The following is a 17063-nucleotide window of genomic DNA, read 5'->3' as shown; positions in this document are numbered from 1 at the left end:
AAAAGGAGAGTCAAGACTCCACCCAGCACCAAAAGCAACAGGGGAATACCATAATTAATTCCTGAACTAGCAGGAATATAAACTGATTGCCTTCCCCACTTTCTCTCTCTCTCTCTGCTGCCTTCTCAGCTGGCTTCTCTGCAGAGATTAAATCTAGTCCCAACTCATTTCCTAAGGATTTAAAGTTGGATTTCAGTAGGAGCTGAGAAAAAGACACTCCTCAGGTGTTTTGTTTTGCTTTTTTTGCCTATGATTTCCTGTACTAATCAGTCCAGCTCTTTGTGGGAATCTAATCGTATTGCCTTTTTCTCTGAGTAAAATTTACCTATTACATATTGCTGGCATCCGTCTGTCTCTGGAGACGATGGAGGAATGCGCCTTTGGGGGGTGAAGTCAAACTGTTGGGAAGTTGCAGCACCTACTGTGGCTGTAGAGACCAATGCAGGAGAGACATGTTTTGTTGCAGCTGGTTTGCGAGTCGAAGCAGGTTGTGAGTCTGGTGGAACGTGGATGATCTAAGAGGCGAGACCTCTTGTTCTGAAATTTTCTGTGCAAAAACAAAAGTAACTTCCCCATAATGTCATATCATAAGTAATACTGGTCTTACCAACACCCTTCCTTTAGCAAAGTATTTGTTTTTCATTCTGTTATGAATAAAAAAATTGCTAATGGTTAACTTTGGTCTGTTTCCCATGGAATTCCATGGGACAACAGACAGAGAGCTCAGTCAGTAGAGCACGAGGCGCTTAATCTCAGTGCCATGGGTTCAAGGCCCCACGTTGGGCAGAAGATTCCTGCATTGCGTGGGGTTGGACTAGATGACCCTTGTGGTCCCTTCCAACTCCACAACTCTGTGATTCTGTGAACGACGTCAAAGCGAAGTATTCTGGCAGAACCATGACAACAACACAGAGTTGGTTCCAAAGCTATCTTCAGATACCTTGGTGTCAGGGCTAGGGCAATGTTGGAGACCGCCTCTCCATCCTGACCCTTCCACGGAGGAGGAAGAGGAAGACAGTATAGATTTACAACAGGGAGGGAGGTCACAGCTCAGAGGCAGATGAGGGGGAGAGTTGGGAAATAATGGGAGAGGAGGAGGAGGGGGCAGAAGCAGAGCGGCAGGTGGCTGACATGATGTTATTAGAAAGTATCCCAGATCTTCCATCTCCCAGAACTCAGCAAGCCTTAAAAGTAGGAGCGCAAAGAGATCAGAGACAGAGGGCATGTAGCAGCAGCCATAGAAGTGACGAATGAGGAAGTGGAAGAGACGGGGTGTGTGTGTGTGGAGATTCACTCGGGATAACGCCATTCTCCAAGAGGCTGGGTTCTATAGCCTCTCTCTGTAAATACTGAAATAAATCAGGACAGTAAGAAACCTTTCCTTATCTTTATACTTTCCTGGACAACCAGCCAGGAGCTGATGACAGCACCCTGAAACTTCCTTACCTCCCCACCCTCAAGTAAAAGCACCACAAAATAATGACAATTATGCCAGGGATAAGCATGTATACATTGTACTTGATCAGACCTTTATTTGGATCTCATGGTCATTTTGCAAATGAGGGCTTTTCTGCCCAGACCAAATCTCAGAATGAATTCCACCTTGCCCAAGACCTCGGAGGTAACATGAGCAACAGAAACATACTTTCCAATTGTCATTTTAGAGGACTGGAATGAGAACAGTTGATTGAAACCCAAAGGGCCCAGCTGAGGAGAAGAGTTTGAAGGTCCTTTTGGCTGGTCTGTGCCCCAAGGTGTCACTACGGACAGTCAGGCCAACAATGGTGACTGTGGAATGGAAGCAAGTATGGCAAAGACTTGTGGGTATACCCCTCAAACAGAAACAAAATGGCAGCCGTTATATTGGTTACCCAGTGCTTACCCTCATCTTTGGGTAATGGTAATACCTGAGAACACATTTAGTTTCTAGGCCTATATAACAATACATAACAGCTCACGTATTTTTTCGTTATTGGAAATCATCCTGGAATATATATTTTTTTTAATCACCACAAAACAGAAGAGGAAGCTTATGAGGAAGATGTAACTTCAAACTGTGCTTTTAAGTTCCCCTGGTGTTCCTCAGGAGGTTAATGAGATGGGTCAACAATGGCAGGCACAATTTCCTGAAAAACAGCTTAGCTGACACTGCCACTCAGTTATTGGCTGTGCTTCCTCAAATCACAAGGGCCCATGATGAGACCTAACAGGCCCAGCCAGTGCCCCGCATGGACTGAGAACATGCACCATTGTTGCAACACACAAGGATTTAATGGTAGGTGTCTTCAGCACGCAAGTCAACACGTAAAGAGTTCCTCAAGATACAAAATCGGAAAATCGCTGCAAGGAGATGACAGCTAGAGACCTATGGGTGGTATTCGATTAAATTTGGTCCATTCATTTAAATGGGACTACTCTGTGCAAAACCTAGCTAAATATCACCCGAAGTTCAGTGAGGGGCATGGCAGATGTTGACATGTTGGAAAGGGTCCAGAGAGGAGCTTCACTAAGGGGAAATCTTGCAAAGGATGTTCTCTGCACGTTGAGCCTGCAAATGCCTTTTCTCTCCTTTTTGTAATTATTTCATACAGGATTCAGAAACCAACCCATCTAACCCTGAGGGGAAAGGACGACAGATCAGGGTGGTCAATTAATTAAATTCCTGATGCTGGAGACAAACAATGAAGGAGGCCTTCACACCCTGAGCTTCTAGAGGTGACGGGCTGGTCAGAGTTAGAAACCAAATGCTGGACCAAAGATGGGTCTTTGGGTCTGATCTATCAGGACTCTTCTTCTTCTTCTGTTTTTACAGTAACACTTCATTGAGGGTCTACACATGGATTACCAAGGGAGTCTGATAATGCTCGAAGGCTGTACACGCAACGAACAGCTGCTGGTGGAAGAGGAAAGTGCTGAGAGAGTGCGCAAGGAAACTAGTTAGCTCCCCTCAGCACACACAGAAGTAGGTTCATCACTAGTCAATAATAATCTGAGGCACTGGTTGTAGACATGGTCCCACACAGGAGTTAGTATCAGCGACTGTATTGTATAACACAAAGGGCAACTGATTATTTTTATGGAAGAGCCAAGTTCAACCACATTGTCCCGGGGTGGTAGTCAACTGCCTTTTACTCAGACTAGACTCACTGAACTTAATGGACCCAGCGTTCATTCGTTTCAGTGGGTTGACCATGAGTAAAACTTAGTTGAAGGCCACCCGTGGCCTTCAACTACTTCCGCAAAACACACCTGTCCCTTTTCTAGGGAACTTTCATGTCATGTTTTTACACCTCTAAACCAGCAGCTGCTGTCAAGCTCAGCAGACAGGAACAATGCCACAGCACCAGAAAAGCAGTCGGAATTGGCTTGAAATACCAGAATGTGAACTTTCTGCATGGACATCACAAAGCATTGCAAACCACTCCCCCTCCACAACAATGCAGATGCTTGGGACATGATTTTTATTCAGAAAGACTCTTTCCTCCAGGTAGCAGAACACACTAAATCATATGTGTGGAAAATCGCAAACGAAGAAGCCTAATAACAGAAGTATGGTCAAGCTTCAAGGGCCAGATTGAGAAAACATTGGCAATTTGATACAAGTGCTTGACCAGGACAAAGTGAGATGCTTACTAAATCCATATGGGTTTTGATTTCTTCCTCAAAGCAGGTCAGCCATAGCAATTTAACACAACTGCCGTAAGGCTATGCTGAGATGGCCAGTCTTGATTTAGCAAATGCGTAGATGCTGAGTTTCTTGGGTTCTTTTGTGAAGGCTGCCCAGTCGACAAGTCATTGTTGCATCTGGGCTGCCAATGGCAAGTGATTACAAGTGTAAATCGCAAGTGATCACAAGAAGGAAAAGAGGTGAGGAGTTCAAGATCCATGTGTGCTCATAGAACAGCTGGTTTCTTAAGGTGCAACTTGTAGGATTGACAAGGTTCAACGTATGAATTACATGGAAGTTCATATATATTCAAAGTCACTCGGTAAGTGTAACAGTCTATCAGGTGGGAGAAAGAGAGATCAATTGCAGAGCTCCTATCTCTTGATTTAGGGTCTAGAAGGATCTAGACCTTCGGGTTTCCTATGGATGCTACCATTATCTTTCACTACTGAAAGTTTTGTTTCCAATAGGAAACGTGATGGAAAGCACTTTTATGGATGGAAATTAAGCCGCTCTGCTTTGGCAACGTAGAAAGCGAACGGTGCTGAGCTAAGTTCAGTGCAGATGCAACAGTCTCGAGCCAGCTACAGTTATGTTGAAAGTAAACAGTTTTGCTAGTAAGACAGCCTTTTATAACAGCAAGAGGCTTAAGCTGAAAAAGGGACAGCTCTGATTCAAAACAGAACATAGTTCAATTGATGGCTCCTTGACACTCTATTGAAGAATTCCAAAATATCTGTGGCCTTTGGGATTTTGGCTTACTCTACTGCAAGTGAGTTATCAGGCTAACCCAAGAGAGACCTGAGGACAATATGGCACATATGATGGGAGGAAGGTGTGAAGCCCAGGGACTGAGCTGGTCAAAGGAAGAAAATGTCACTGGACTGACCTGCTCAGGAAGACATTTGCGAAAGCTCTGCTTTACTGAAAGCTTCAGTCCTCCAAAGAGACTTGGAAGTGATTGGTGGTTAATTTTACCATCCTATAAATAACTGCAGTCTTCATTCCTAAACTTGCAACATCATAATCTGCAAAATTTCTCCATGTACCTAAAAACAAAAAGGGTAAGGTAGTCATTTCCCTGTCCCCCAAGTATTCTTACTCTTGACCATCGGCACAAATTGCTTCTAATGGTGAAGACAGACATAACGTTTAAACAGTGGTCTCAAGAACTTCCTCACCTACAAGTCAAGCCCTGGATCAAGCAATTAGTCCTGTTTCCAAAGAGTGTGGGGTTGTTGTTGTTGTTTTTTTTGGGGGGATATATTTTATTATAAAATAGCATATGTAAGTGTATTCATCTCTAGGTTCACTTTTTCCCATTTTTCTCCTGTTAAAAACTGGCGAGCATCCAGTTTCCAGGGAGAAAAAGCGGGTGGTCAGGTGGTGTTCATGGCGTTCCATGCACTAGCCAATCAGTACTCTGTACAGCTGGCTTTTGCTGCAGATGAATGCAGGTTTTTCAGAGGTCACCCTGGAAAACAATGCATATATTTTGAAATAAAAACCCCATAAGGATAAAGAGAAAGGAAAAGATGCTTTCACCCAGTGTGATGAGGATGCTTCGGGAATTGCCTCACTGTTTTTACAATGATACAGCTGTCTTCATCATCAAAAACAAGGGGTTCTTGCAACGAGAGAGCAATCTTTTTTTAATCTGAGATTATTTTCTTCCCCTCTATTATTGAACATGCATCAAAACAACAGAGTCTTACTTGTCATTTTTTTGGGGGGGGTGGTGGTGGTGGGAGGAATTAGTGCAGCAAAGAAATGTACGTGCTCTCATTCTACTACTTCTATAAGTAAAGTGTCAAAATAGCCTAACAACATCCAGACAAGTTACCAGACCAAACTTGCAGGAATCGGTGAAGGATGCAAATCATGAGCTAGACTTAAGGTACAATCCTAGTGAAAGGGAGATCCATGAAACTCATTTTTAACAGATGTGTCCTCAGAAAGTTTCCCACAGCACAACCAAATCCGTGAGAACATGTGTGTGGAGATCACGTATGGAATGCTGATACCACAGGATGGAATTTACCATTCAGCTGCATCACTAACACATACAGGATATGCCGACATTCCTATCAGGGAGCAAGGATAACTGTGAACATTTCCAGTGAGTTCGCAGAGATGGAACGTCCCGCCCAACCCATCCCATAAACATCATGCCGTCTGCATACATAATATAATCCAGTATTGTCATGCTAAAGAACCACCCCTCCCCCCCAAAAAACCTAAAACGGAATCCCCAAACCCAGAACTTTTAGTGAAGGTCAGAGAGTTCCCTGATGGGAACACGGAGTTTATGCACAGTGATGAGTATCAGAAGCAGGTTTTCCAGCATAAAGCGTCCACCGATGACAAGCCGGAGAAAGTCAGCACCGTTATTTCAATCCCCCGAGCAAACGAAGATTCTTCATGTTTTATCCCGCTGTCGAGACGGGTTGGGCTTTGGCTACTCCTCCAGTTCTCGAGAGCGGTCTTCTTTTGGCAGTGCCATCGCTTCATGCCGTATTTCTGTTTGATTTCTCGTGGAGAAAAAAGTTCATTTCGGAATCATCTGGCAGGGCGGCAGCTTCAGAGGCTGGCAACGGTTTACGAAGAGCTCTCTGCCGAGGCTGTTAAAAACAACAACAACAGACAGGCCGTAAGTAGATGCTTAGCTCAAAGACAGGCAATTACAACACATCGCGGCTGAAACAAAAGGTCAAGGCTACATTACACAAATCACACAACTGCTAAAGCAAAGCGTGCCCAGGCATATATTTGCTTTATTTTATATTCCTGCATTTGCATTCCACCTGCCTGGAATCCAAGGCAGGACACACGAGGCAGCCAGGAGGTCTCCCATCAACTCACTCACTGACCAGACCCAGACCTGCTGAGCATCAGCAAACTGGTGCCCTCTCATGAACCTTCAGATAATCACCTGGGACCATTTCCCCCCTGCATCCAACCCTTCCTACTGAGCACAATTCAAAGTGTTGGTGCTGACCTTTAAAGCCCTAAATGGCCTCGGTCCAGTATACCTGAAGGAGCACCTCCACCCCCATTGTTCTGCCCAGATACTGAGGTCCAGTGCCGAGGGCCTTCTGGCGGTTCCCTCACTGCGAGAAGCCAAGTTACAGGGAACCAGGCAGAGGGCCTTCTCGGTGGTGGCACCCGCCCTGTGGAACGCCCTCCCACCAGATGTCAAAGAGAAGAACAACTACCAGACTTTTAGAAGACATCTGAAGGCAGCCCTGTTTATACTTTGTTGAAAGCCAGATGGGCGGGGTATAAATAAATAATAATAATTATTATTATTATTATTACATTGTACCCCAAAGTTAGTTGATGGCCACATTTGGCTGGGGAGGAGCCACAACTCAGTCGTGGAGAATCTGCCTTGCATGCAGAAGGTCAATCGCAGGCATCCGCAGGTGAGACATTTAGCCAGTTCAATGGAAACCATACGACTTAAAAGTCAAAAAGTGCAACCAACTTTGATCAAGTCAAAAGTCAAAGTGCACTTAAGAGTCAAAAAAGTGCACCAGGCAAAAGCAAGCACTTGGAAAAAAACAACCAACCATCTTTGGGAACTCTCACCTGAAGCAATTATTAAAGCCATTATCAGTTGGTGACTCATAAAAGTTTTAATCTGCTAATTAGTGGACCAAATATGCACACTTAGCATTCCAGATGCTGGACTCCAACTCCCACCAGCCCCAGCCAGCCTAGCTGATGGCCAGCAATGATGGGGGTTGTAGTCCAGCGACATTTTGGAGGTCCAGTTTCCCTATTCCTGGGCCATGCAGTGCACATGCATAACTTAGCCACCTCCCTCAGGAACGTCCCACCACCAAAGCAACTGCTTTAGTCATATGCTAAGTATGCATATTTGGTCTACTAATTAGCAGATTAAAACTTACATGAGTCATCAACTGATAATTGCTTCAACAGGGTACTAGCCCAATCTTTTTTCTTTTTAGTTTTTATGAACTCTGCAGCCGGGATGCTTCTTCTCCAAAGAAGATCTGCTCTAGGCCTGTCGCCAGCACAACCTCTGCTTTCAAAGGGATTTGCTGTCCCTGCTGGGTTGGATAAGGATCTGCCTTTCTCCAGCCAGAAGGGAAATCCAGGATTGTTTGTGTGAGAGAATGAGTGTGTGAGAGAGAAGGTCAGTAGCAGAGCTTCTGCTCTGCGTACAGAATTTCCCAAGTTCACCCTCCGGCCACCTCATGAGAAGAGAAGACTCCCTGGAAAAGACCCTGATGTTGGGAAAGATTGAGGGCACAAGGAGAAGGGGACAACAGAGGATGAGATGGTTGGACAGTGTTCTCGAAGCTACAAACATGAGCCTGACCAAACTGTGGGAGGCAGTGGAAGACAGGAGTGCCTGGCGTGCTCTGGTCCATGGGGTCATGAAGAGTCGGACACAACTAAACGACTAAACAACAACAACATTTTGAGCATTTTATAGGTAACTCTGTTTTCTCTGTGGTTCCTTTTCTCGTGAAGTTCAGCCCAACTTTCCCCCCTTGTGTTTATATGGAAGCTTAAAAAGCTCAACTCACAAGTTGTGTACACTTGGATAAGAAGCGAAACTGCGAATTCACAGGATGAATTCTTGCAGGGTTGATCTTTAATGAAGGGCTAACGCTATCACAGCAAAATCTGGTGATAAATCCCTGATCAGGACACAATGGAGCATGGAGTATCCCAGCTCTTAAAGAGACACTGCTCAGGAAAAACTGATTTGGCCAAAGAATATCAAGCACCCCCTTCAGTATCAAGACTTTTCATGTCTTCTGGAAGGAGCTCTGTCTTAGAATAATCTGCAAAATGTGTGTAGAATTTTCAACAAAATATAAGGATCCCAAATGATGAGGAACAAGCAAGTTTAATGCTCATTCAGAGTGCCAATATTCTGAGTATTTGGCTTGTTACGTCTTGACGCTTATTCTTATTTTTACAAAGCTCAGCGAAGAGGCATGCTATCAACAAAGAGGCATGCTATTAATTGGCAGGCATTTTAGATGATGGCCGAAGAGAGGGAAGCTGCCAATTCGTAGTAGGACCTTAAACAGGGACCCTTCACTTTGATCCTGCAAACGTCCCCATGTCCTGCCAAAATAGAGCAAAGCCCCCAACGACTTGTAATTAGACACCTTGCATATAGGTGTTCTACATGTACTCGACTCCTGATAAGATCGCTTATAAATAAAATATACACCCGAAGAGCCATGGCTGGCAGCCAGCAAACAGATGCTCCGCAAGAGAATTACTGTTGGAAGCTAGCGTATTTTTGCCAAGAAGCTACGGATGAGACAGGGCAAAGGCAAGGATGGCTCCGGGTTCCAGTAATTTCCCGTGGGTCACATTAAGGTTAAGGCTGCATTTGATTCTGATTTTCACTGAACAGTGGAATGTCAGGAGGAGTTTACTGCTCTAAGCTTCCTGTATTGAGGTCACATTGCCAGCAAATAGAATTTCCAAGCCTGGCCCCCTGTGTACAAATCCGGACATTGCTGCATGTATTTTTTTATTTATTGCACAACGTTCTAACAAAGCAATCCACTGATAAGTGGCATCAACGGTACACCAGTTCAAAGGTGGTTTTGAACAGCTCAGCTACTTGATGGGAAAAGCAGTATGAAAACAAAACAACAAGAGCCTCTGGTTCATTCTGTCCTCCAGGCCGGATCAAGGATGGAGGGGTTTCGGGGGCAGCAATAATCAGGAACTGCGTAGGCAACGCTTTAAAATTCACACTCATGCACACGTCAAAGTCTCCGCCAAACTAACTGGGGGTTCTATTTTAAAAATCCAAATTCTGCCAACGTATAAATCATGCAAATGGATGAACTTTGCACATGCCTGCTTATTTTCTGTAATTTGATCTGCTCCCATTCGCCATGGAACTGGGCAAAGAGCAATGCCAGGCCTTGCCCCCTGACCTGCGGAGATCTTATCCAGCCTCCCTTCTGGATTCTGAAATTTCTTCAAGCGCTGGCCAGGCACTTTGAAGCATATCTCCACAATAATAAGGGGCCATAAAGCTGCTCTACATTGTTTTAAAAAGAAAGTCGAGGTCCTTAGGAACCTGAAATCGATGGCTAATGTCACATTTGAAGGGCTTTTCTGCACTTCCAAAGGACTGCAGCAACATTTTCACAGCCGGGCCTATAGCCAGGAAGTTTTGTACGGGAAGTGACATGGCTCAGTGTTGGAGCATCTCCTTTGCATGCAGAAGGTCACAGGTTTGATCCTTGTCATCTTTAGGAGGACTGGGAATGTCCTCTGCCTGAAACCCTGGACCAAAGATCTGATCACCTGAAATTATGCCTAACCTGTGGTTTTGCCCTGCGCAGGGTAAGGCCATTTCCCACACAATTTGATACCATTGGTCCATGTTTACTCCTGACAGGTCTCTCCAGTGTCTGGCTATGAGGCTTCTCACTGTTGAGAGTAGATGGGTTTTAAGCTCTGTATAATGTGAGTGGTCATTATGATCTTGGCAGGAGGGATGAAGGGGGGGGGGGTTCACCAGTCCACTGGTTTGAGGTGGATTTTGGGTGCTTCATTTGGCAGTTGTTGTCCTTGCAGGGTTGTCAATTTGTGGTGTGTGGGTTTAGGTGAGGTTTGTAGTGTGTTGTATATTTGGCAGGGCTGTTCTTTGAGCTCCTTTTTTGCCTTTTGTTTTCTGCTTGGCTCCGGAGGCCTCTGGGCCTCCGCTGGGATGTTGGTGGGGTGGTGGGGTTAAGGCCATGGGGGGGGGGGCCTGGGAGCTCTGCGCAACCTCTCTGGTTATTGCATTGGGCACCCACTGTTGTCGTCCGTCCCCCCCGATCATGGCAGTGTTGGCGGCACGGGGACCAGCAAAGCAGCACAGTTGGTGCTGGCAGTCCTCACCATTTTGCCTCGCCGGAAGTCCAGGACACTTTTTTGGGGGGGAATGAGTACGATATCAAATCTTCTTCTTCTTCTTCTTCTTCTTCTTCTTTAAAAAGAGATATCAATATGGATTTTTTTGTTTCTGAGGCCAGATGATCAAAACATACAGCATGCAATTCTGAGATGAAGCATTTTGGGGAGAATGGAAGTCCTGGCAGATGCTCTCAGCAGGTAGCCTTTGGTAAAGCCAATTAGTCAGAGGCTATTGCAGCTGCTCTATGAGACTCAACTGGATTGCAGAAAAAAAAAGGACTAATCCAAAATATATTCCAGTAAACGGCACGCATGCGTCCACAGGTAATTAGAGCAACACCAGACTCAAAATTCTCATCATCCCTGCTTTTAAAACAACAACAACAACAACAACAACAACCAAACAAACCCCACAGCCTTGTTCTAAGAGGTGTGTGTGTGTGTGTGTTTTACAGAGGGACAAACCTTTGGCAGTTTTACACAGATTAGGCAGAAAAGAGTGACAGAAGGAGCTCTGTGTTTCTTTGTGTGTTTGATTATGTTTTTATATATGTTGGAAGCTGCCCAGAGTGGCTGGGGCAACACAGTTAGGTGTGCAGGGTATAAAAATAAAAATAAAAATATAAGATGTCCCTATATTCATCGAAGAAATATTGGAGGGTATGGTATCGGGTAGTGTGGCAGCAGCTCTGCATATTCCTGGCCCTACACAGTTCCCATTAAAAAAGTCTTCCCCCTTTCCTCTAGGAGGAGGAATTCTTCACACACATCCCCACTGCAAGGAATAAGGAAGCCTAGCTTGCTGGGAGGTCTGCAGAGGCATCAAAGCAACTCTGGAGATCAAAGAGTGCAACTTTCAAGTAAACTGTACATTTGAATATGCACTAACATGGTGGTTCATGAACTTTGCTGAAGTCAAGGTTTGCTGCAGAGACGACTTGGTTCCTTCCTTCAGATTCTGGAAGTGGAAAAGATCTCAGGGGTACCTGTCCAAAGGCTCAGCGGCAAACCTCTGAAGTTGCAAGGTACACAACCCCTGTGCCGAAACATTTGTCAGCATTTTTAAAAAGGTGACACTGAGTGACAGTGTCTCTTTGAGAGGCTGAACATTAAATTCAGCTCTCAGTTCATTTGCCTTTTGGTGCTTATGAACCACCAGGAAAGAGGGAGACAGCCTTGCCTTGGTGGTTTATTATATTGATGGCTGGGTCTTCTGGGCGAGGTGTTTTAATTCCTTTGCAGCCTTTGGAAAAATTGCTGACTTTTGCCTCCACGTGCGTTAAAAGTCCTTTTCTGCTCAGCAAACACATTGCAGCAAATAGCATTTTCTGGCACGGAGAACGGGCCGTGCAATCTTTAAGGCAGAACATTACTTTATTACACATGTTAAGGCTTTTACTCCGTTTTAACTTTTATGAGCATGACAAAGAACGGAGAACCGGCGTATAAATGAAGGCTCCTTTTATCCCCAGTCAACTTCACACCATTCACAAAATGTCACTGAGATATTTACTTCCAATGTGCCCAATCCCTTTAAGCTGTTCTGGGACTATTACATTTGAGGGGGGGGGAATTGTGGAGGGAGGACCCCTGTGGTATCCCAATACCACTGACATTTCTTAACATATTAGTGGCTTGCTTGGGGGCATGAGAGCTTTCTGAAGCCAAACGAGACATGATGGAAGAAGCCCCTTTTATTTAAGGCTGGGTTTACCCATTCACACAAATCTTAGAACTGTAGAGTTGGAAGGGACCACAGAGGTCATCGAGTCCAACCCCCTGCAATGCAGGAATCTTTTTGCCAGTGTTCTGTATGTGACCCTTCTCTACCAGTTAACCTGGAAGCTGCAGTTAGTGCAGGATGCTGCAGCACAATTGCTGACAGGAGTGAGGCCTTGTCACCATATAACTCCTGCATGCAGAGATCTGCACGGGCTGCTGATTTTCTACTGGGCTGGCTTCGAGGTGTTGCTATTAGTACAGTGGAACCTCTACTCATGACCACAATTCGTTCCGGAGGCCCGTCCGGAAGCTGAAACGGGTCGCTGGGAGAGGCGCCGTTGTGCGCAGGCAGCAATTGCCCGCTTCTGCGCATGTGCGAACGGTGGCAAACCCACCAGTTACTTCCGGTTTGCCGCGGATGTTGGGCGAAATGGACGCGAGCGGAGGCGGATGTAAGAAGACTGTACAGTGTTACATCAGGTTACATACGCTTCAGGTTACAGACTCCGCTAACCCAGAAATAATACCTCTGGTTAAGAACTTTGCTTCAGGATGAGAACAGAAATTGCACGGCGGCGGTGCGGCAGCAGCGGGAGGCCCCACTAGCTAAAGTGGTGCTTCAGGTTAAGAACAGTTTCAGGTTAAGAACGGACCTCCGGAACGAATTAGGTACGTAACCAGAGGTACCACTGTACAGTGGTACCTTGGAAGTCGAACAAAACCCGTTCTGGAAGTCCGTCCGACTTCCAAAACCTTTGGAAACCAAAGCGCGGCTTTGGATTGGTGTCTGAGATCCAAGGTACGACTGTATTGTTGTGAGTTTGGGGCAGGGCAGCTGCATGCTCGAGCCCTCTTCTAATTCCTGGAATAGCCAGGCTAGCTTCCTGGTGAGCTAATGGCCCTCTAAGTATGGCCCATTAAGGTAACAAAGGAAGTGGCTCTGTGCCAGATGGAAAATGCAGACAGCAAAAAGACGCCATAGCCTCCACTGTCCTTCATTCCAAAGGAAGCATGCCCTGCAGAAGCTGACACGGCTCAGAGATTGGGGTGGCGTGCAACAGTACATAAAGCCCTGAACAACCTGACCAGTTTACCTATGAGATTGCCATACCCCACATGTGCTCACTTGACTGCTTCAGTTGGTGGATTTGACATTACTACATGTGCCACATATTACAGACCCTCCGAGTGTCCCTATTTCCCAGGGACAGTCCTTGATTTAGAGAAGCCGTTCCAGTTTCTAATTTGATCCCAGAATGTCCAGCTTTTCCTTAGGATGTCCCTGTTTTCATTGGAGAAATGCTGGAGGGTATGGAGTTGTGCAACTTGCGAGCCAAGGAGAAAAGTAACACTACAACCTTTAGAAGACATCTGAAGGCAGCCCTGTAAAGGGACCCCTGACCATTAGGTCCAGTTGTGGCTGACTCTGGGGTTGCGGCACTCATCTCGCTTTATTGACCGAGGGAGCCGGCGTACAGTTTCCAGGTCATGGGGCCAGCATGACTAAGCCGCTTCTGGCGAACCAGAGCAGCACACGGAAACGCCGTTTACCTTCCCGCCGGAGCGGTACCTATTTATCTACTTGCACTTTGACGTGCTTTCGAACTGCTAGGTTGGCAGAAGCAGGGACCGAGCAACAGGAGCTTACTCCGTCGCGGGGATTCGAACCGCCGACCTTCTGATCAGCAAGTCCTAGGCTCTGTGGTTTAACGCACAGCGCCACCCGCGTCCCTAGCCCTGTATAGGGAAGGGTTTTTTTTTTAAAAAAAAAAAACCCCACACAGTTTAATTATGTTTTTATATATGTTAGAAGCTGCCCAGCATGGCTGGGGCAACCCAGTAAGATGTGTGGGGTATAAATAGTAAAACTATCATTGTGGAATGGGACATCTCTATTTTTCAGAAGAGAAATGTTGGAAGGGTATGATATTACTCATTCCACCTTTGTAAGAATTTGATCGTTTAGTGTGGCAGCACTTTTGGAACTCGCTGCCTATTGAGATTCAGCAAACGCCTTCCCTGCACTCTTTTTGACACCTGCTAAAAACATTATTGTATAGGCAAGCCTACCAAGATGCTTAAAACGTTGGGTTATTTTTAAATCTGTTTTCTTTAATTTAACTTTTGTAAGTTTTAAAGTTTTTGAATTATGGTACTGGAGGAGACTCTTGAGAGTCCCATGGACTGCAAGAAGATCAAACCTATCCATTCTGAAGGAAATCAGCCCTGAGTGCTCACTGGAAGGACAGATCCTGAAGCTGAGGCTCCAATACTTTGGCCACCTCATGAGAAGAGAAGACTCCCTTGAAAAGACCCTGATACTGGGAAAGATTGAGGGTACAAGGAGAAGGGGACAACAGAGGACGAGATGGTTGGACAGTGTTCTCGAAGCTACAAACATGAGTTTGACCAAACAGCGGGAGGCAGTGGAAGACAGGAGTGCCTGGGGTGCTCTGGTCCATGGGGTCACGAAGAGTCAGACACGACTAAACAACAACAAAGTTTTAAAGTAGGCTTGTACATTTTTCTTTGATTTTATGGCTTTATCCTTTCGTAAACCGCTTTGAGGTTTGTTTGTTTTTAAAAAAAGTCGGTGTGGTTTGGGATACCCCCAGAAGGCAAGGAGTGTCAAATCCTCATTTCCCCAATTATAGAACAGCCCACACCCGTTGCTACAGCCCCACAGCCATCACCCCCTGGGTGATTTCCATCTTACTGGGCTCGTTTCCAGTATCAGAGCTCGGCTACGATTAAATATTTTCAATAAACACACAAGGCGTAACCGGCTGTACGTTTGAAAAAATAATGTATACTATCCATTGTATTGAATTGTAGATTTCAACAGAAGTAGCTCATAAAGTTCAACGAAAAAAGTAGACGACCCAGTGGATCAGTTCATTCTCTAATCAGTTTATGCATAAGGTCCATATATGTGAAAGCGTCTATTCCACTTGTCTGTTCAACAATCCACACGAAAGGTTGTTACAGTTCCACAGAATCCTTTCACAAGAGTCTAAGACAAGGATTTCCAGAATATTAGACTTGATTCGCCATCCTGGGCTTCATCAGTAGTACAAACTCTAGGCATAGCTGTCGACTTTTCCCTTTTCTTGCGAGGAACCCTATTCGGAATAAGGGAATTTCCCTTAAAAAAAGGGAAAAGTTGACAGCTATGACTCTAGGTAATACAAATAAATGCAATATCGCAATCTCACGCATTTTTACAGCAAAAATAATATAAAAACCATCAACAACCTTACATACCTTATATGATATCACAGGACAGTTGATCTTATAGCATAGTAGTAGCTGCTGTAAACAGCACCTTTTACAGAGTAGAGTTATATTGGATAAGCACAATATTGATTCGAGTGAAAGGTGTTGGCAATCAACAGATACAAAATTTCTTTCTTAAAGTGACCCATATGGCACAGCAGAGGTAAAACGGAGATTCCTCCGTTGGGGATCCCTAGCCCCACTTTCAGAGGTGTAAGGCATCAGGCAGCTGCTGGGAGTGGGGCAAGTCTGAGAAGCCGCCCACCGTGTTAAATTTACCACACTCCCCACAAGAAGGGCTTTTTTTAAAAAAAGAAGGAACTTACAGGAACTGAGTTCCGGCACCTCTCAGGTGGGCACCATTGCCATTCTAAGAGAACAAGGTCCATGATGAGTTCCAGCACCACTTCTTCTAGAAAAATAGGACTACCCCCAAGTGATGATGCATTGAGGCATATGGGAAAATTGGACATTAGGGGAAATTGGGTGGCTAGCAGAAACCTGCTGCTAATTGTTGCAGTCTGTTGCCCCACCACTGGACCAACCAAGCTATAACCCTGCTGTCCTCCCATCCCCATCCCCCGGGCATTCCCTGGGAAGTGGAAACAGAGAGATTGTTAAATCAATGCATACTACAGAAATCCCCTCAGATTCTCGCCTTTGCATCGGTTGTGACTGTAAGACTTTGGGTAGGAACTAAGAGCTTCCCAGGTGACTTAGAGAAAACTCTTGGCTGGTTCATGCAACTGTGTAAACTCAGTTTTTTATGGCCCTTCTTATCAGACCAGTAGGTTCCTGGGCCAATTTGTTGACCTGGCCTTAAGCGGTTGCTTATATGCACATGATACCCACATCCGCATGCTCTGCTTTCTTAATCACAGGCTACATGGATTTCCTTTCAAGCAAAGCATCTATATAAGCAGATGTGCTTCCTGAACTACATGCGTACCATAATAGGTGGATGATACTCTTAACTATCAATTTGCCATACCACAGAGAGGAGTGGCCCAGAGGTGTCTGTGGCCAAGCCAGCAATGGCCTCTTGTTGGTTGCTGCCCAACTATGCCAGCCTTCCTCCCTCCCCATCATTTTGCACTGTATTATGGGACATCTGTCTGTCTGTCACATTTTGTGCTGTGTTTCTGAGGTGCAAAAAAACGAAAAACAGCCTGCGCAGGCATTGGCATGCAAACTGCTGCAATGCGATTTGTTCCAACGAAATTTTATCTCGTTATTTTCTGAGGAGCTTTTTTATGTTGCAAAACTTGCTTCACTGTTAACAGAACTTTTTCACAGGAACTTCCCATTATACAAAACTTGCTTCTCCAATAAATAAGGCAGATTTCCCTTATTTAGCTGTTTCACATTCTTTGCTTCTGCAACCCCCCCCCCCACAATTATCAATTTTCCTCATTCATAAACCCAAAGACCCTAGCCTTGTAGCTGACCCAATGAGGTACACTAAAAATGCATGTAGTGCCGTATT

At 45.2% G+C, this 17063-nt stretch overlaps 1 protein-coding gene across 3 annotated transcripts in view; it reads right to left on the bottom strand.

Annotated features, from left to right (window-relative positions):
* Positions 1-1508: 1508 nt before the first annotated feature.
* The window catches only part of SAMD12 (sterile alpha motif domain containing 12), a 210556-nt gene continuing 195001 nt past the window's right edge, over positions 1509-17063 (bottom strand). For all 3 annotated transcript variants that reach the window (XM_081874859.1, XM_081874857.1, XM_081874858.1), the window contains one exon: positions 1509-6288. In XM_081874859.1, the coding sequence (XP_081730985.1) occupies positions 6266-6288 (23 nt within the window). In that variant the 3' untranslated portion in view covers positions 1509-6265. The remainder of the gene's footprint in view (positions 6289-17063) is intronic.

This window comes from Podarcis erhardii, assembly GCF_964252035.2.
Source record: "Podarcis erhardii genome assembly, chromosome: 8".
Classification (NCBI taxonomy): domain Eukaryota; kingdom Metazoa; phylum Chordata; class Lepidosauria; order Squamata; family Lacertidae; genus Podarcis; species Podarcis erhardii.
The sequence above is the reverse complement of the archived record's forward strand: the minus strand, read 5'-3'. Positions and strand labels throughout refer to the sequence as shown.